Source organism: Oncorhynchus keta, chromosome 7 (assembly GCF_023373465.1).
Source record: "Oncorhynchus keta strain PuntledgeMale-10-30-2019 chromosome 7, Oket_V2, whole genome shotgun sequence".
NCBI lineage: Eukaryota > Metazoa > Chordata > Actinopteri > Salmoniformes > Salmonidae > Oncorhynchus > Oncorhynchus keta.
Window position 1 is genome coordinate 11,846,989 of NC_068427.1, and position 20,113 is coordinate 11,867,101.

The 20,113-nt window shown below is 45.1% G+C and overlaps 1 protein-coding gene across 6 annotated transcripts in view; it reads left to right on the forward strand.

The window, feature by feature from the left end:
• Positions 1 to 20,113, forward strand: part of LOC118385992 (protein TANC1-like) — a 187,118-nt gene that overhangs the window by 128,166 nt on the left and 38,839 nt on the right. For 5 of the 6 annotated variants that reach the window (XM_052521979.1, XM_052521981.1, XM_052521980.1 and 2 more), the window contains 5 exons: positions 6,216 to 6,338; positions 8,208 to 8,492; positions 9,162 to 9,319; positions 14,570 to 14,801; positions 19,937 to 20,103. In XM_052521979.1, coding sequence (XP_052377939.1) covers positions 6,216 to 6,338; positions 8,208 to 8,492; positions 9,162 to 9,319; positions 14,570 to 14,801; positions 19,937 to 20,103 — 965 coding nt within the window. Of the gene's footprint in view, positions 1 to 3,581; positions 4,099 to 6,215; positions 6,339 to 8,207; positions 8,493 to 9,161; positions 9,320 to 14,569; positions 14,802 to 19,936; positions 20,104 to 20,113 lie in introns of those variants that run through there. The other variant, XM_052521983.1, reaches the window with a different exon arrangement.

The window sequence follows — 20,113 nt, forward strand, 5'->3', positions numbered from 1 at the left end:
GGATTTTTCCCCCCTAATTTTGTCTGTCATAGTTGAAGTGTACCTATGATGAAAATTATAGGCCTCACTCATCTTTTTAAGTGGGAAAACTTGCACAATTGGTGGCTGACTAAATACTTTTTTTGCCCCACTGTAATCGCAGTATCAAATCGCAATACATATAGAATCATGAGAATCACAATACATATGGAATCCGCACCTAAGTATCGTGATACTGTCGTATCCAGCAATACCCAGCCCTAGTGATTATACAGAGTAGAAGTCTTGGCTCTATATGGTCAACTCTTGAGATTTGGCTGAAGTCCAATTTCACAAAGCCATGGTATGTTAAGGCAGATGTCTCCTTCATCCAGTGCAGATTCGGGGCATTTCGGGACAAAAATCAGCTCAAAGCCTTCTACAATCTTTTTTACTCTCAAATATTAAAGAATGCTATTTCCAGTCATCAGTTAATAAGACATTCAGTGTGGCTTAGGGAGTCAAAGGCTATATTAAGACTGGCCACATGAAATCCATGGTCCCGAGACCTCCTGATGAACCGCTGTTGGAGATTTTCTCCAGACAATGAACTGGCATTAAGGTGGATGGCTGTGGAATGTATCGGCCATAGCATATACAGAGGAGGCACTCCACTCCACCTTGGCACAGGTTGAGTGGTGTATTACTTTGCAGGCAGGCATTTGTACCATTGTGGTTCACAGTCGTGTGCCAGGTGCCAGTCTGCTGCCCTACTCGGGATTCCTTTGTGTTAGGGTGTCTTGCTGAGTCTAGGTGATTGGTCCATTGTGCCTGGCAGATGTCCGCTGCCTAGCTGCCCTGCCCCCCTGAGCAGAAGTGGGCATCATTGACGGCCATTGTTCCAGCATCTTGTTACCATGGATCCTTATGCATTGGAGAATGTCTTAAAGGAAAATTCCAAAATGCATCATACCGGCTGTATTTCTGTATTTTGAAAGTTATGTATCTTGAAAACTTGATTGCTGACATGCAAAACATTTCGGGACTATGTCAACAAGGGACTAATGAAGCAAACACCAAAAGATACTGTAGATTTTGGGTGGAGTTTTCCTTGAAGGTTCCTGGGGCCCACAGAACTGATGACTAGAGGTCACACAGCTGTGTCCCATCTCTTCGACTGATGTCATCTCTCAGTGGTCCCCAGATGTTCCGCAGGTTTGCTTATGTTATAGAGTCATTACATCAAATCATAAAGTTTTGTGTTTTAACCACTGGTGTATGTGGTGATAAATTAGAGTAGGCTTAACTGGTTTTATGTTTTGTCTGCTCGCGTATGGATTTTATGAGATGATTCATTGGTATGCTTATATTGTCAAGTTTCCCATTCGCTGATTGAGAGTGTGTATGTGGAGTCTCACTGTTTCCTGAAGACTCCTCCGCTCACTTCATCTCTAATGTTGATGGTTCACGTGGAGTCTATGTCGTCACCTCCGACCATATCTAGACATTGACTGGCTCAGTTTTGCTCGGTACACCCTGAATTGAATTAGCTACAACTGACTGTACTTCATATCAGGAATATGTCTGATATATCCTGGGCTCCCGAGTGGTGCAGCGGTCTAAGGCACTACATCTCAGTGCTAGAGGCGTCACTACAGACACCCTGGTTTGAATCTAGGCTGTATCACAACCCGACTGTGATTGGGAGTCCCATAGGCCGTCATTCTAAGTAAGAATTTGTTCTTAACTGAATCGCCTAGTTAAATAAAGGTTCAAATAAAATACAAATCCTGATCCTCAATTTCCTCCATTTTATTTTTGTGATTGTTAATTATTTCTTATAGCATTGATATTGCGTTGAGTCCTTCCATATATGTAGTTTGCCTGTATTGCTTGGCCAGCATTGTGGGGAATGCAGGTATTGTACTGCAGGGCTCCAGTGAAGATGTTGTGCTCTGGTCTGCTTTACAGCTCTTCTGTATTCTGCTATGTGGTCTGCAGTGTGGGCTCCCTGTGCCACACTAACAGGTTAGATTAAAGCACAGTCGGTGCCCACTAGTGGAGCAACGTACTCCTCGTATATTCCTTCATGTCTTAGTGTGATAAATAAAAGGGTTCGTGTTCGCTTATTTATTTATTATTTATTCGCTAACAAAATAACAGAGAAAATCATGTGTTATGCAAGATTTTGCGTTCTCCTCATCTTTTTTTCTTCATATTCTTGTTTTTTCGTCTGTATTATGAACCAACAAGCAAATTTCTCGCCAGCAAGGAATCGAACGTAATCTGTTTACTTGGTTACGCGTCAAAACCTTTGCGTAAGACACTTCTATTCAATTTTCTACTTACTCAATTCCAGCTCTGGGCCTATTTGCATGGCGGGTCAGAGAGGGATTTGAGGTGGCAGTCTGGGAGATGCCAGAAGTCTTCTGGAGGCATTAAGCCTATACAAGAGCCCACTAAATAACAATGGGGCACATCCCAATTTGCACCCTATTCCCCCCATATAGTGCACTACTTTTGAAAAGACCCCTGTGGCACCCTGTTCCCTAAATAGTGCACTACTTTTGAGAACACGGTTGCCATTTGGGAAATAGCAAGTACTGGGGGCTGGTGCATGGGTGCAGGCAAAGTGACGCTCCCAGCAGCAGAGCAGTTCAGCTCAGCCCCCCTCCTGCTCCAACCCAGGAGACAGAGAACTGAGGGATGTAATGGGCAGAACCGTTTTCATCAGAATGGACACATCCTGACACATCTGTGGAGCTTCAAAGCTCCTCCCGACACACAGACCTCAAGGTATCATACTCATATACACTATCACATCAACCAGGAAGGATCTGCTGTCGGAAAAGGAAGAGGAGAGAAACAGAGGTTAACGCAGATTGAGGGCGAGAGAGAGACTGAGAGGGAGAATGAGAAGCAGAGAGCGAGAGTTGGGGCTTGAGAGAGTTGTGGATAACAAGGAAGAGGACTTCAGAGCAGAATTATTCTTCTTTTACACTAGAGAGGATTTCCAGTTTTGTGTTGAGGGAAATGGTGCCGGCTGCGAGCTCTGTTACAGGTGAAAATTAAAGAGCATGTATTGGCTCAGTGCATCTGCGAGACATCCCTATCACCACTCTGAAACAAGTTACACTGGCTCCTGAATTGCCTTCTTTGGTTTTAGCACTAACAAACAACGGTATGTCTGCTTCAAAATATCTTTAATATGGCTTTGGTAGATTATACAGGGATACCGATTTTAAATGGGCCTAGTATGGTAGAGAGGGGGAAGAGAGAGAGGAAGAGAAGGGAGAGAGAGAAGGATCTCACTGCAGTCCACTAATGTCAGCAGGGGGCATGAATGATGCGCTAGAGCTGGAACACCGCACGGACTTCACTCCCCTCCCTCCGTCTCTTCTCCTGTCCCCCTCCCTCCTGCCGTCTCTCACTCCTCTCTCCCTTACATCATTCTCCCTCTCGGCTTATCACTACCCCCTTCCTGCTCTCCTCCTGTGCCCTGCTCTCCGCTCTCTCTCTTTCCTTTCTCTCTCTCTGTCTCTATCGCTTGCTCTCTCTCCACACACCTCACCCCCCCTCTTCCTTTCTCTCTCTCTCTGTGAAAGCAGAACAGGGAGGATCATTGATTAATTCCTCTGCGAGTCCGGCTGCCCGGTGCAAACTGTAATCCGCCACGTTGGAGGGGAGCAGCTCTCACCGTATTCCCACCTTTCATCTATCCCCTGCTTTATTCACCCTCTTTTCCTCCTCCGCTTGCCAAAAAATCCATGTGGGTGGGGGGGGGACAATCTCGTAAAGCACCCGCATTCATTTTACGCGGAGCGCTGCTAATGCTGTGGATGCTGTGAGAGAGGGAGAGAGCGGTGCTTGTGGACTGCCAAGCGCAGTCACCAGTTGAATGCGGCCAGTGTGCTTGGACATGGATGGGGGCGCTGGGGCAGAAGATTCACTTGGGTACGCTGATGAGTGTCCAGCCCACTGGGGAGAATAATTCTGTGGAGCTTTTCCACAAAGGGCCTCCGCCCTGCCTGCCTGCCTCTCAGCCTGCCTGCCTGCTACCTGACGGGAATGAGGAGGAGTGTTTTTAAATACCTGCTGCTGTCCTGCCCAGCTCTCTGGCTCTGCTGCTGCTGACTGACTGTAAGTAGCTACTTCAGCTTCTAGTGTGGTGATACCAGGGGGACCCACTGCCCAGCACCAGCAGGTTGGCAGTTGGGAGAATTGAATTCGAGAGCAACGAGCGGTTTAACATTTTGGCTGCATTGTGTGAAGTGATCTCTCATGTTGAATTAGAGTAAGGCACTCATTTATTCTAATTTCGTGACCGAAATGAAATTCACATCAACAGGTTGATAGTTGGGTAGACTGACAATGAGGTCTTTTTTACATAAATGTTTCTATTGATGCATGCTGCCTTGCCTGCTCTGTTGTCACCAGCTGGCTCTCTAATTAGGAGAACATTCCACCGAGTAAGTTGGGGAGGAGAGTCCCTCACTGTCCTGTCTGTCCTCCCGGTTTAGCTGACGCTGTGTAGAGAGTGAGAGAGAAGGGCTTTGATTTTTCCTGTTGAAGGCACAATCTTGAATTGGTACATCCATTTAGCTGTTTACGAAAAAAGTGGCAGGGTGATGGAGTTGCTGTTGTTCAAATCCCAGACAACACCCGTGCGTCAATCTAATTAACATGATAGAGACCAAATCCGTCTGTTTAAGCTAAAGATACCTGGATATTTTTGCATGGGCTGCATCTCAATCCACCGCATCTGCCTATGTCGGCCCTACGGATCTGCGGTGGAAAGTGGCAGAGCTAGCTTGTCTGTAGCGTCCGAACGGTTTGGCCTACTAACTAATATGACCACTCTATGGAAAGATGAGACTCACAGACACAATGTTGTTCTCTGTTTTGCTCTACGACCCCCACAAGTGTCACGGGACCCATCTGAATGTAACCCGGTAACAGTTAAGAAAATTCATGGAATTATGGTAGTTTTGTGCAAAAAAAATACATATATTTCCTGTGCTTTCTTATCTCCTAGAATTAGGACAGACACTTCAAAACCTTATTCGTTATGATACATTTTTTGTGTGTCTGTTTTGCCATTTAAGAATGCGTTACTCAATGCGTTTCTTTGAGCTATAGTATTAAAGGCCAAATACAATATTTTATCTTTTTGATACCTACAGGGGTCCTAAAATTCTCAATCAAATAGCTAAATGATCCATGGTATGACCATCTTAAAACAATTCTATATGTTAGGCTTAGACTTCTAGGGGTTAAACAGGACGCAGGCTTGAAGATAGCCGGGTCTCCATGGTGATTTCATTGTTGCCTGGAACACCGGAGACCTTGTTTCACGTTGTCTGTCTCCGTGTGTGGGTTTCATAGACCGAGGATGGTAGGTAGAGATGGAGGACGAGTTCTGTACAGCAAACTGCTAGTGTTTGTTATCACTTATAGTTCTGATCATGACAGGTATTGTTTGTAGTCATTATTCCTTCATGACGCATGTTCTCTGGGTCTAGGTGCAGTCTGTGAGTTCTCTCTGTAATGTTGTTGCTGTAGCCTACTGTATGTTTTCAGGCAGGAATCCCTGTAGTAAGGCTGGCTGTTGGCGCTGTGTGCAGTCCTCCCTGACGTTCGTATCAGGCCTGTTTCTCCATTCCCTATGTAAGTGCACTCCTTTTGACCAGGTCCCTGGTCAAAAGTAGTGCACTTCACTTGGAATATGGTGCCATTTGGGAAGGATACTAGTTGTGTTTAGGTTGTTACTAGCTCCGTTTGTACTCCAGCACACAGGAGTGTCAATGGGGACAGACCTCTCCTCTCTCTGGATCTTCAGCTGTCAGGTTGGATCAGGCTGGGGGGGTGGGGGATTTTAGGGGGGATAGGGGATGGTTGCTCCTCTCCTCTTCTCTCCTGTCAGCTGTACTTTACCTGGCTTCCCAATCCACACCACCTCCAGGGAACTGTCAATGCCAGGGTCCACCGTTCCCTTTCCTCTGCCTGAAATCCTGCCATCGAGATGTCAGCCTGGATCTGTGTCTCCCATCTGATACATGTCCTACTCCTCTTTTCTCTCTCAGCATATTAAGGACAAGCCCTGGATTTCCCCAGTGACATGTTTTCCATGATTGGTTTTAGCTTGTGATCCAGGAACTGTTCATGGCCATTTGTCTGATTTTGTCCAATCATGAAGGCTCGTTGTCTTTTTCATATCCCACATATTATCTCATGGTTTTCTCTCTCTTTCTCTGCAGCCACCAGTTCGACCAAGCTGGAAGACCTGAGCTATCTTGATGAACAACGTAATACTCCTCTGCGGACGTCCATTCGGCTGCCCTGGCATAACACAGGTGGGAGGGCACCACAGGACTCTAAAGGTATGCTTCATAACTGCCACTCTGACAGCATGGGCACTGTACACCAAGGCTGCATTCCAAATCGCACCTTATTCCCTATATAGTTTGGGGTGGCAGGTAGCCTAGTGGTTAGAGCATCGGACTAGTAACCGAAAGTGTTGCAAGATCGAATCCCAGAGCTGACATGGTGAAAATCTGTTGTTCTGCCCCTGGACAAGGCAGTTTAACCCACTGTTCCTAGGCCGTGATTGAAAATAAGAATTTGTTCTTAACTGACTTGCCTAGTAAAATAAATAGTTCACAACTTTTGACCAGGGCCCTTTGTAGTGTACGATATAGGGAATAGGGTACAGTGACTAGCTACTAAGAACATAGAACAAGGGCCACTGTAGTGCACACCAAACGTATAAAAGAAACATAGGGGAAAATGTAAACCTATTCCATAGAACACAGAAAAGCATATCCTGTGTTTCCTAATGGCTACAACAGAATGGTACACCCACAATATCCTTTCAACGACAAGGCCTGTCCTTAGAGCAGCTATTCAAACAGCAGCTATTCCGTTGGCACCGTGCACATTACTCTTTTATATTATCCTGGTATAAATCCCAGTCTTGGCTGACTGAAATACCACAGAGTTAATATTTGATCACGACATGAATAACGTAATATTACATCATTAAATGCTGGCAAAACTATTTAACCCTCTTTTAAAAACCCTTCTGTTTTCACTGCCGCTGTCAGTATAGAGTTGTTAGTATTATGTAAAATGTCCCCGTGGACAGAAAGTTGTGCAACAGTCCACATTTATGAACATTATGTGTTTGGCTTTCCAGACACTTTAAGCAGTCTAATGGAAAAAAAGAAAATAAATTGCAAACCTTTGCCATCCGCCTACATGATTGCCAATGGCTGTTTGAATGCAGTTGAGTAACTTCTCCAACTAAACCTCTATTCTCAGAGTACATCGCTAGACAGAGACAGAGGGGACTGGCTGTGGTCAGGTACTGCGGCTAGTACTGATGTTTCTCTCTCATGCAGCCAAGGTGTGTGTGCGGGGCAGAGAAATAATCGGCGCTGAAGTTAGCTGCACTGTTGAAGATCACTCAAAAATGGGCCAAGCCAATGGAGCTAGCTGTACATAGCTCAGACTGAGAGAGGAACAGAGAGAGAAAGAGATGGTAGAGAGAGATATAGATGGCAATGATGAAGAGAGAGCCGGGGGGTAGAGCTGCAGAGGAAAAATAGCCCACTCTGTTTCTCTAGCTGTGTGGTGGACACTGACTGCAGCCCAGGCATCTCCCCTCCTCCCCTAAACAGCCCTGAGAAGAATGTTTGGCCTGCAGCAGGTGTTTATCGCCTGGCTGACATGCAGCACTTATCAGACTACGACTGCTGTAGACAAACAGTGTTTTGTGGTTCTGATTAACTGACATGTCAGAGCCAGGGATATTTATATTCCTCAAATGGTGCGAGAGTGAGACACAACAAAGACGGTTCAGATGAAATTCCAGGAGAAAAATATATTGATTATCGTGGATGGTGCTCGGGCTCCACATTCTGAGCGTGAGTGTCAGTTTCGCAATCCACAGCAATGTTGAACATTGCTTCATATTGCATCATTTTGGCTGAAAGCTGGCTTTCAGAGGAAACAGACGAAAAGGTATGGTCAACAGCGCAGGTGTAAACAGTGTTTCATGTGGAGACGTTCCCTAATCAGTGCCAAAAACAGTTTCAAGGCTTGTCTTTACACCAGAAACATGTCTCTTTACTTTTTAGCCTTGCTGATTTTCAGCACCTGTGTAAATGTACCATGCATTATATATGAACTATTTTCTTATGGAACCCTCACTGAATAAATGTTTGTCTGTTTTATTTGGTTTCCTCAAGCCCGCTTTGCTCCCTACAAGCCGGTGGACATCATGCTCAAGCCGCTGCTGTTCGAGGTGCCCAGCATCACCACAGACTCAGTGTTCGTGGGCCGCGATTGGCTCTTCCAGCAACTGGAGGACATGCTGAAGGGCGGCGGCGAGGCCGGAGAAAGCCGCGGCGCCGTGGTCATAGGCAATGTGGGCTTCGGCAAGACGGCTGTCATCTCCCGGCTGGTGGCGCTCAGCTGTCACGGCGGACGCATGCGGCAGATCGCCTCCAACAGCCCCAGCGCATCGCCCAAAAGTACGAAGTAACCCCTAGTTACATCCCGAATGGCACCCCTATATAGGGAATAGGGTGCCATGTGGGATGCGTCCACAGTCACACGCTGCCTTGACAGTTAGAACCGTTATTTTTTGGGTGGTCTATAAGGAGATTGGACTGTGGGCTGATATAATGTGCGGTTAAATCCATCAACATGTACAGTAGTGACAGAGGATCTTCCTCTATCAAATGTTCAGGAGCTCTTCTGACAGGAAGTAACTATCGTTGATTTAGACTACTGAATGTTTCTGAACACAAGAAAGGCACAGCCTTGGTTGCACTGATGTCGTTTAAATGCTATCACGAGTTTTGACGTACTAACACTGAATGCTACTCTTAAGTCTTCTACACATTCTCACAAGGTTATTCTGTACGAATTAGAATATATAATCATTGTGAGGATCAGAAATGTATTGATTTGTCAAACAATGACAAGTTATGGGCCTACATCCCAAATAGCACTCAATTCCCTATTTACATAATGCACTACTTTTTACGGGAGCCCTATGGCGCTGGTCATAAGTGTGCACTACAAATGGAATGGGTTGCCATTTGGGATGCGGCCATGGTTGCACTTGAACCAGTAGTAGAATCTTCACAGTGAGTCTTCCTGTTGATGGCCCCTGATTCCCTCTCTCTTCCTTCCAGGTGGTGGGGACACCCAGAGCACAGACCTGCCCCTCAGCCAGCCGCCCCAGCCCACCCCGCCCCCCAGCGCCACCAACACCCTGAGGAACAACAGCTGTCCCGGCACCCCAGAGATCCAGAGACGCAAGGAGGAGGCCGTCAAACGGCTGGCCACCAAGGTACTGGAAGTTCACCTGACCAGATCACAGCTCATATCCCAACCCAACCTTTGGGAATGTTGTTGTGACTTTGTCAGTGTCCCAAATCACAGAGAGAACTCTGGTCAAAAGTAACACTATATAGAGAATAAGGTGCTATTTGTGACACTCCCTTTGAGATTAGAAGGGAACTTCTAGTTTTTTTTTTTTAAGTTGGTCTTTTGTTGGCATGGAAATGTGTTTATTACACATGACGGCTTTTGAGCATTGTCTCATTTCACCGGTTAGGTTCAAGGAAGACATTTTGTTACTGTGAAGTGTATCTTTGTGCTCAGAATAGCAAGAATTTGATGAGTGTCCAAGGTCCCAAGAGCTCCCATTCACTTTCACTAATGAAGTACTGCAGAGGCAAGTATTCCCTTCTCTCTCAGTCTACTTCCCCTGTCCTTCATTTCATCCCTCCATCCACCACCTGAGGTTTAGGGAGGGAGGCTGTTGGGGCCTCTCTGACTCTCATCCTTTCATATCCAGGCTGGGTTTCCGTTAGACTTTATTGGGGTTTTAACCAAAAACATAATGCTGCATGCGGCACTCGGTTGATTTATGTTTGTTTACATTCATTTATTTTTATATGAAGCGAGTGAATAATAAAAATGTCCCTGGGGTCCTGGATGTTTATGAAAGACAATCACAGAGTCCCCGTTAAATAAATTCTCACATCACGGGCCAGTTTGATTTGCAGCGAGCCCCGGGCTTAGTTAAATAACCATTCCTCTTAACTCTCCCTCATCAAATGGACATCATATCCAACATGTAGTCGCTCAGGCCCAGCTGTCAGCTTGGCGATTCCAATACAATAGAGAGGGAGAGAGTGCGAAGCTCACTGCGTGTCCTTAACATGTTGTGTTTGCCTGGGACACTATTCTGTCGTTCACAGAGAGAGGCACATGATGTGTCGGGCCAGACTCCCCTAGGACTCGTCTCTGGCTACGTCCCAAATGACATCATATTCCCAATATAGTGCACTCCTTTTGACCAGAGCCCTTTGGGCCGTGGTCAAAAGTAGTGCACTATAAAGGGAATAGGTTGCCATTTGGGACACAAACAACCTTGGCGTTGCCAGGGCAACATGTTAGCAGTGTGGTCAAAAAGACGTCAGGTATGGAAAATTGCCCAAATCGGAAGGCTGTGGCTCACAGTTCACAACATGGAGATAGCAGCTTCCTACAATCTGAGCTGACTGTCAATGCAGAATGGCTTATTTATGGGTTTATTTATTCCATCATAATGCATGTGTATTATGGCATGGCTATGCAACTTGTTGTTATTTGTGTGTAGTTCAATAAGTAGCCTATCCTTTACGGTTAAAATATGAACAGTGTTTTCAGTATCACCATCCATTTACACATAGTAGCCTAACAAAGTGGATCTGCTCAGGTATAAATTGCCTCTGAGGTACCCTGCTGAGTTTAAAGCGTGATTACAGCTTATATATTCACCACATAATTGTTCCAATTCACAGAGTTCCCCCTCCCACAGATTTTTAAATATCCATCTGTAATTTCTCATATTATTTTATAGCCTCATATTTATTCCCTTCCGTCTATGAGAAGAAAGCTGCGCCACTATCCAGCTTGCAGCCAAGCATGCCATTTGCAAACATTACTGTGGGACTTCAGGAAATACTTAATGGGCGACTGCACTTCCTGATTTGGCCTTGTTTTTCATCAATGCTCATTAAGAAATGCTAGCGGCCATGACAGAAGGGAAGCGAGAGGTGTCTTGGTGGTATGGTTTGATGTAGGTGTTTCTTGGGTGTGTCTTTGCCGTTCAATCGCAACAAATAAGGAAAGTAGCTAGCCAGTTTGAGTTGAAACATTATTGAACGCAAGCATGACTGAAACATTCCAAGGCATTTCATTCACCCTTGTCCCTATGGAAAATAGCTTCAGAGGGGCATGCTTTCTTTCTCCATGTCATGACTGTGAATTTATTTCAACAACACGTGTTTTACACATCCCTCGACATCATGACCTTCCACTTCTGCCCTGGATGGATTGGATCAGTGCTGAACTAACATGGGACAGTGTTGCCGTGAGATGACAACAGCAAGTCATCGGCATCGAGAGTACATGTGCCTGGCAACCTTTACGAGCCACGCGCCACTGAAGCACATCTGAACGTATTTCAACTCCGTGAATCTCTCATGCCAGTTATGCACTAAACTGCTTTCAATGCTAACTCTCAAAGGGGTTCTCTACCTGTGGTGTAGTTACTGCCGCGCCACGCTGTGTCTTCAGTCATCACGGCTAAATAAAAAGGAGATGCCTCTCTTCAAAGTCACCCTGTTATCCAGGGCACTCACTTATGCGTCTGCAAAGTACTGTATTTGATAGGCTTTTGCAGTTGCAATAAGGCACCGGTATCACTTGATTCACTTATATGAGCACAATCACACTTGAAGGTTTTGTCCCTGAATTTGAAATGAATGACATTCAGTTACGACTCTGGAAACGTTCAGTTGTACTGCGGAGAATCACCTGGAAAGATGTGACAAACACCAGATGTTCATGTCTCTTTGATGAGGTAGAGGGGCCTGCATAAGGTGGAATATGGTCCACACCTGGGAGACATTGTACCTCACTGTTCCTGAATCCTCCCTCTCTGAGTAGCTGTACAGTGAAACCGTTTCCTCTCTTTCCTTCTGATCCATCCCCGACAATGGACATCGGCTTACATCTGTGTCTTTTCAGAACACAACACCGCTCGCCCAGTGTCTTAACAGCATTGTCTTTCTCACAGCCGCACGCTATATGGATAGCGAGGCTAGGTTCTCTCTCTGATACAGCTCTCTATTGTTCCAAAATAATTTGGCTTAGCCCCTCGTTTCACTTCATTGTCTCAGTGTTTTCACGCATTCAACTCTTTATAAGAACCGATCTCAGTCCTCTTTAAAATGAACTCTGAACTTTATTAACATGTAAATAAGATTGGTAACAGAATAAAAAGCAGAAGAATAACTGCAGATAAAATCATTCTGTAATTACTGCTATAATTATCTCCACCTTTAAGAGGTTGAAGAGATTTTGTACCATATGGTGTGATTCTCACCAAATATGTTGTTGTCTTCACACACTACTCCAACCCCACAATTGAAAAAAACAGCTGATGAAGCTCTCTTCGCCTATGAATCACATATTGCAAACAAACAATCTGAGCTAAAAACTAAAACACATATTTTGGAATTGATGTGCATTCTTGACAATCGCTAATCAATATCCAATCATCTTCTCTGTTTTGTGGTACCAATGAGAGGGTTTATGGCAGGGGAAACGATGTTGCAGTAGTCTACTTGTGTGGTGCGGAAATAAGGCGAACCTGGGGAGCTTTGTGTTCACATTGGCATAAAAAAGGGAAACGAACCGTGGAATTCAAGTGAACCGAACTCAGACCACCTCTCGAGGTTCCTTTTTGGGGCTGTCTTGGCAGCAGAGATGGTAGCAGTACTTTGGCAATGGTCGACGCTTCAGCCTCTTTATTATTATGTCCAGTGAAAAAATTCCCCCCTGAGTTGGTGTTGGACAAAGCCATCCCTAGTAACCTAGTCTGTCCAAACAGGAAAAAAATGCTATCAAGCAGACGATTCAATAATACATAATTGGAAATTAAGAAGGCAGTAGCCGTAATGGCAGCGGCCAGGCCAGCGCCTCAAGGTCCTCTTTCCCTCGTCCTGGGCTACAATCGTGTGCCAACTTCCTCTGCCATTTGGAACTCAGTGACAGAGATCATCCTGGGTTTTAGTGCACTACTTTGCTACAGCTAAAGTGCTTATCCTTGATTTATAGTTTGGCTAGGGTTATATTTCTCCCATTGCAAATGAGACCATTTTCAGACGTCACAGTGGCATGATTTACTCGATGGTCAGGTCCAAGACATTTGCATGGACATATTTAGAATCTATTTCTCATCTGATAGTGAATGTGCAGTTCTGAGACTGGTGTTCTGGGCAAACTGTTTCTCTGACCTCTCTGGGACGTCTACATCATTGTGCCTGGGGACAGGCTGCAGGGCTGCAGTTCCTTTCTGCAGTAGACCCATGCAGAGGTAGGGTTGCTATGTGGTGGGCTAAGGTGCGGTAGTAACTAGCCAGTCACCTGTTCCTCCTGTCCTGCTGTACCTGTAAAGTGTGTCAGCTCCTCCAGGTTTGACTGTAATTAGGACACATAGAAAGAGCCACAGATCCCCAGGGTCCCACCGCCCCTTGTCCAAATCAGATGACCGTGTCCTTGAGCACAGCAGAACCTGTTCAGCACAAGGCACAGGCAGCACATGGAGCTCCACCTAGGGCCCAGTGTTTTGGGGAGGTTAGCGGAGGTTGTTGAGCTTTGCTTCAGCCTGTTGATCATCAGACCCTCTATCTGAGTAGGGGATGACACCTGGGTCCTATTAATTAGCTCACAGCGTCGCAAAACATTTTGCATCCGAAAAAGAAAACAAACGTTTATTGTTGGACAATTCAAGTAGGCTTGCCCTATTTCGGTCCGTTGTCTTCCGTTTTGTTCCTATTGAATATGCCCTGCTTAGGTGGGTTAGAGTGGGTTATATGTGTCTGGTTTAGAGTCAGCCAATTAAATCCCTTACAAAAAAAAGATTGCCGTTTTGAAACTGCAGTAACTGAAAGTCGACTGTGGTATTTTGGACGAAGTAATTGCAGAATAACTGCAGTGTACTGCAGTTATACTGCACTGTAACTGCAGTTAGACTGAAACATTACTGTAATAAAAAAAACTGTGTTATTTTGGAAGAAGTATTTGCGGCATACTGCAGTTAGACTGCACTTTAACTGCAGTTATACTGCATTGTAGTACAGCAGTCTGAATAATCTTTTTTCGTAAGGGTTGAGTCTGAAGGACATGCCTTCAAGTCCCAGCTTTGGTTTCAGACTAACAAATAGCATTTTGGCTTCTGTATATTCACCTCCAAATTCGATTGTATAATGGCAGCAGTGGAATGAGGTCAGGGACAGCTTAGTCGCTATACCGAGCTGCTGTATTGCATCAAATGCCTTGTAGTCAACAAGCCTATTGGCTTTACAAGGACTTTGAGGTCACACAGCCAGATTTTTACAGACTTAAACCAAGAACAATATAAGCTACTCATAGTTGACACTATAGTATGGTTTTGTAAAACAGCAAAGGTCTCTTACATTTTAAGCCACTAAAGTTGCTAAACAATTGTTTGCTCTCTTTTCTTCTCTTTTCTCCCATCCAGGTGGTTGCGTATCACTACTGCCAGGCTGACAACACCTACACTTGCCTGGTGCCAGAGTTTGTGCACAGTATCGCCGCCCTGCTGTGCAGAGCACCCCAGCTCACCGCCTACAGAGAACTGCTGCTAAAGGAACCCCATCTACAGAGCATGCTCAGTCTGCGCTCCTGTGTCCAGGACCCTATGGCAGCCTTCCGCAGGGGCGTGCTGGAACCGCTGGCCAACCTCCGCAAGGGTACGATGCTAAGCTAGTTACACCTAGGTTCTTTCATATGACTGTCTCACTGTCACTGGAGATCATGGTCCAAAAGGGACTCCCGATGTTATAATCTAGGCATTCAGTGGCTCTAGCAAGTGTATTCTAAATAACTGAACCACAGGTTTGCTCAGATTTCCAGTCTAGACTGTGTAGAGAGAGACAGACACTGACCATTCCAAGGTGCCCTTCGGTCTCGTAAAAAAATCAGACAGGCTACCTATGGTCACTCCAGAGACCGTTTACTGTGTTTTTCACTTCTTCCACAAAGGAATTGAAATGGGTTAAGATCTGGCCTTACTGAGGGAGAAAAGTCTGGAGGGACATTGTTAATTGCTTAGCGTAGCTCTGTTTGCTCTGACATGGCATTGATTTTAATTGATGTTACGCTAAATGGTTAGTGGTACATTGTTATTGTCGTCATGACAGAAGAATACAGCGTCTCTAAGGAAGCCTGCGTCTCATGACTATTGTACACAACATGACCAAAAGTATGTGGACACCTGTTCGTCGAACAACTCATTCCAACATCATGGGCATTAATATGGATTTGGACCTCCCCTTGCTGCTATAACAGCCTCCACTCTTCTGGGAAGGCTTTTCACTAGATGATGGAACGTTGCTGTGGGGACTTGCTTCCACTCAGCCACAAGAGTATTAGTGAGGTTGGGCAATGATGTTGGGCGTTTGGGCCTGGCTCAGCGCTCACAGCCCCAGACCATTATTCCTCCTCCTCCAAACTTTACAGTTGGCACTATGCATCCAGGCATGTAGCGCTCTCCTGGCTTCCGCCAAACCCGAATTGTCCGTCGGACTGCCAAATGGCGAAGTGTGATTCATCACTCCAGAGATCGCGTTTCCATTGCTCCAGAGTCCAATGGCGGAAAGCTATACACCACTCCAGCCGACGCTTGGTATTGTGCATGGTGATCTTAGGCATGTGTGTGGCTGCTCAGCCATGGAAACCCATTTCAGGAAGCTTCCATTGAACAGTTATTGTGCTGACCTCTTGCTTCCAGTGGATTCAGCACTCGGCGGTCCCGTTCTGTGAGCTTGTGTGGCCTACCACTGCATGGATGAGCCGTTGTTGCTCTTAGACGTTTCCACTTCACAATAACAGCACTTATAGTTGACCAGGGCAGCTCGAGCAGGGAAGAATTTCAACGAACTGACTTGTTGGAAAGGTGGAGTCCTATGACGGTGCCACATTGAAAGTCACTGAGCTCTTCAGTAAGGCCGTTCTACTGCCAATGTTTGTCTATGGAGATTGCATGGCTGTGTGCTCACTTTTATACACCTGTCAGCAATGGGTGTGGCTGAAATAGCCTGAATCCAGTCATTTGTATATATAGTGTATCTCTCCAAGGCAGACAGACACACAACTATCTCAAGGTCATCATGGTCCGTTCCGCACACACACGACCCGCCAGTTTGCCCGTGCTCGTGCTCTACGTTGAATCAATATGTTATTGCAGGAGCCTAACCAGCCAATATAGATAAACCCAGTGTTTGTATGATGGAGATGGAAAGGAATGGGAATCAATGTGCAGGGCACAGAGCAGAGGGGTGGGCAGACAAGGCATGCAGCAGCTCTCCTGTGATGTTAGGGTGGACCGTGATGGGCCCTCCCCCCCTCATCCCGCCTCCCCGCATGACTCCCACCGTTCCTTATTGAAATGAATGGCCTGTTCGATTGGCCTGGTCGCTTGGGCTTGATAAGGGAGAAACAACGTGTTGGTTTGTCCACTCCGTCAAAACGAGAAACCTGCATCGGCGCTTTGCACAGCCATATTAGAAAGGACTTCGCCAGCCCTAGACTTGAGGCTTTACAAAAATAAAAACTTCTGGTTCTGATAAGCCAGGAATATATTTTACAGAATAAAGTTTTAGGGGTTGATTGGTGCAAATCTGATTTGACATTCCAACTGGGAGAGGAGTTGAGATCTCCACATTTTTCTGTGTTTCTGATCATCAATGTACAGTGGGGCAAAAAAGTATTTAGTCAGCCACCAATTGTGCATGTTCTCCCACTTAAAAAGATGTGAGAGGCCTGTAATTTTCATCATAGGTACACTTCAACTATGACAGACAAAATTAGGGGGGGAAAAATCCAGAAAATCACATTGTAGGATTTGTTATGAATTTATTTGCAAATTATGGTGGAAAATAAGTATTTGGTCACCTACAAACAAGCAAGATTTCTGGCTCTCACAGACCTGTAACTTCTTCTTTAAGAGGCTCCTCTGTCCTCCACTCGTTACCTGTATTAATGGCACCTGTTTGAACTTGTTATCAGTATAAAAGACACCTGTCCACAACCTCAAACAGTGACACTCCAAACTCCCCTATGGCCAAGACCAAAGAGCTGTCAAAGGACACCAGAAATAAAATTGTAGACCTGCACCAGGCTGGGAAGACTGAATCTGCAATAGGTAAGCAGCTTGGTTTGAAGAAATCAACCGTGGGAGCAATGATTAGGAAATGGAAGACATGCAAGACCACTGATAATCTCCCTCGATCTGGGGCCCCACGCAAGATCTCACCCCGTGGGGTCAAAATAATCACAAGAACGGTGAGCAAAAATCCCAGAACCACACGGGGGGGACCTAGTGAATGACCTGCAGAGGGCTGGGACCAAAGTAACAAAGCCTACCATCAGTAACACACTATGCCGCAAGTGACTCAAATTCTGCAGTGCCAGACGTGTCCCCCTGCTTAAGCCAGTACATGTCCAGGCCCGTCTGAAGTTTGCTAGAAGCATTTGGATGATCCAGAAGAAGATTGGGAGAATGTCCTATGGTCAGATGAAACCAAAATATATAACTTTTTGGTAAAAACTCAACTCGTCTTGTTTGGAGGACAAAGAATGCTGATTTGCATCCAAAGAACACCATACCTACTGTGAAGAATGGGGGTGGAAACATCATGCTTTGGGGCTGTTTTTCTGCAAAGGGACCAGGACGACTGATCCGTGTAAAGGAAAGAATGAATGGGGCCATGTATCGTGAGATTTTGAGTGAAAACCTCCTTCCATCAGCAAGGGCATTGAAGATGAAACGTGGCTGGGTCTTTCAGCATGACAATGATCCCAAACACACCGCCCGGGCAACGAAGGAGTGGCTTCGTAAGAAGCATTTCAAGGTCCTGGAGTGGCCTAGCCAGTCTCCAGATCTCAACCCCATAGAAAATCTTTGGAGGGAGTTGAAAGTCTGTGTTGCCCAGCCAAAATACCAGCAACAGTGTGTGAAAACCTTGTGAAGACATTCAGAAAACGTTTGACCTCTGTCATTGCCAACAAAGGGTATATAACAAAGTATTGAGATAAACTTTTGTTATTGACCAAATACTTATTTTCCACCATAATTTTCAAATAAATTCATTAAAAATCATACAATGTGATATTCTAGATTTGTTTCTAATTTTGTCTGTCATAGTTGAAATGTACCTATGATGAAAATTACAGGCCTCTCATCTTTTTAAGTGGGAGAACTTGCATAATTGGTGGCTGACTAAATACTTTTTTGCCCCACTGTAGATGCTGGATGTAAGGAGGAACTGCAGAAAAAGGTCTGTGTTCCAAATGGCACCCTATTTCCTACACTCTTAGAAAAAAAGGTCCTATCTCGAAATGAAGAGGGGTCTTTGGCTGTCCCCACATAAGAGAACCCTTTGAAGAACCCCTTATGGTTCCAGCTCGATCTTTTTTGGTTCCAGGTAGAACCATTTTGGGTTCAATGTAGAACCCTTTCCACAGAAGGTTCTACATGTAACCAAAAATAGTTATCCTATGGAGACAGCCAAAGAACTGTTTTGGAACCCTTTTTCTAAGATTGTAGGGAATAAGATGCCATTTGGAACACAGACCCAAAAAGGTTATCCTACTGGGACAGGCAAAAAACTATTTTGGAACCCTTTTTTCTAAGAGTGTACGTAATGCACTTCTTCTGACCAGTACACCTATGAACCCTGTACAAATGTAATGCACTACTATATATAAGGAGTAGGGTGTAACTGACAGTTAGACTTACAGGTTATGTCGTTGTCTTTTGTTTGAATTGTCTATGTGTCCGCTGTGCGGGGGAAATGATAATACAAGCGGAACTACGTAGCTAATACTGTTGTAACGGGGATCCTTATTGTAGCAACACACTTTTGGAGGAAGGCAATCCTGCGCTACGTTAGCTAAGTTTTCATGTCATCGGGTGTAGTTCATAAAGGTTGAAGAGTGTATGTTAGGATGAAGTGTGAATTCATGCCAGGAATAATAAGTGTGAAGTTTGATTTCCTCCCTTCTGTAATAAGCAGCCAATGAGGTATTTGTTCCTTTATTCATGTGTTTAATCTGAACCCGTTATAACGCCGGTTAAACTGTTATGTATGTAAGCACTTCAGAGTTATACCAAGCTAATAAGTCACTCGTAAGATAAGGTTGTAAGAGTGTGCTTAACTGTATTTTTCATTTACTTTATAGTTCTCACGGAAGGTGATAATTCTGACTAAAACTACAGAATAAAGCCGCCAGTTAAAATCAAGGAACAGTTGTGCTCGTGGTTACTGAAGGGCGCTACATAGGGTGCCATGTGGGAAGCGCTCAAGGACCCTGCCCTTCCAGCACTGTGAAAGTCTGGCTGAGATACTGCAGTGAAGTAGAACACTTCCTCGCTGCGGTCTCACCACACAGCAGTTTAGTGCACAGCACTGTTGATACGGCTGCTGACGCTCTCACTTTCATTCATCACTGCGCTAGCTGCTTTGTAGATGTGTTAGAATAGTAGAGAAAATCTTCTTAAAATGACGCAAGGCACAGCAGTACAGAGAGATGTCAGTAGTCTCATGTATCTCAGTACAAGGTTGTCTGTAGAGTATGGTGTCCAACTAATGTTTTACTCTCATACTACTGTATATTCTGGCAGCAGCTTGTATGTCTGTCTGTATTTTATGAGCCAAAATAAAATTTTAATTAAAAAAATAAGGGTTATATTAAACTCTTCTGCATGTCATGTTGGCTTGACCTGGAAGGTTTGCATTTATCGACTAGACCGTTAGGGTTTGTGAATTTTTAATTTGTTTCTGTCCACCGTGACCCCTGTTGACCCCTCTCTGGGTGTTTTCAGAGAGGAAGATTCCCGAGGAAGACCACATCATCCTGATAGACGGGCTGAACGAGGCAGAGTTCCACAAGCCAGACTACGGAGACACCATTTCCTCCTTCATCACTAAGATCATCTCTAAATTCCCTTCCTGGCTCAAACTGCTGGTCACTGTCCGAGTCAACCTACTGGTGAGGAACA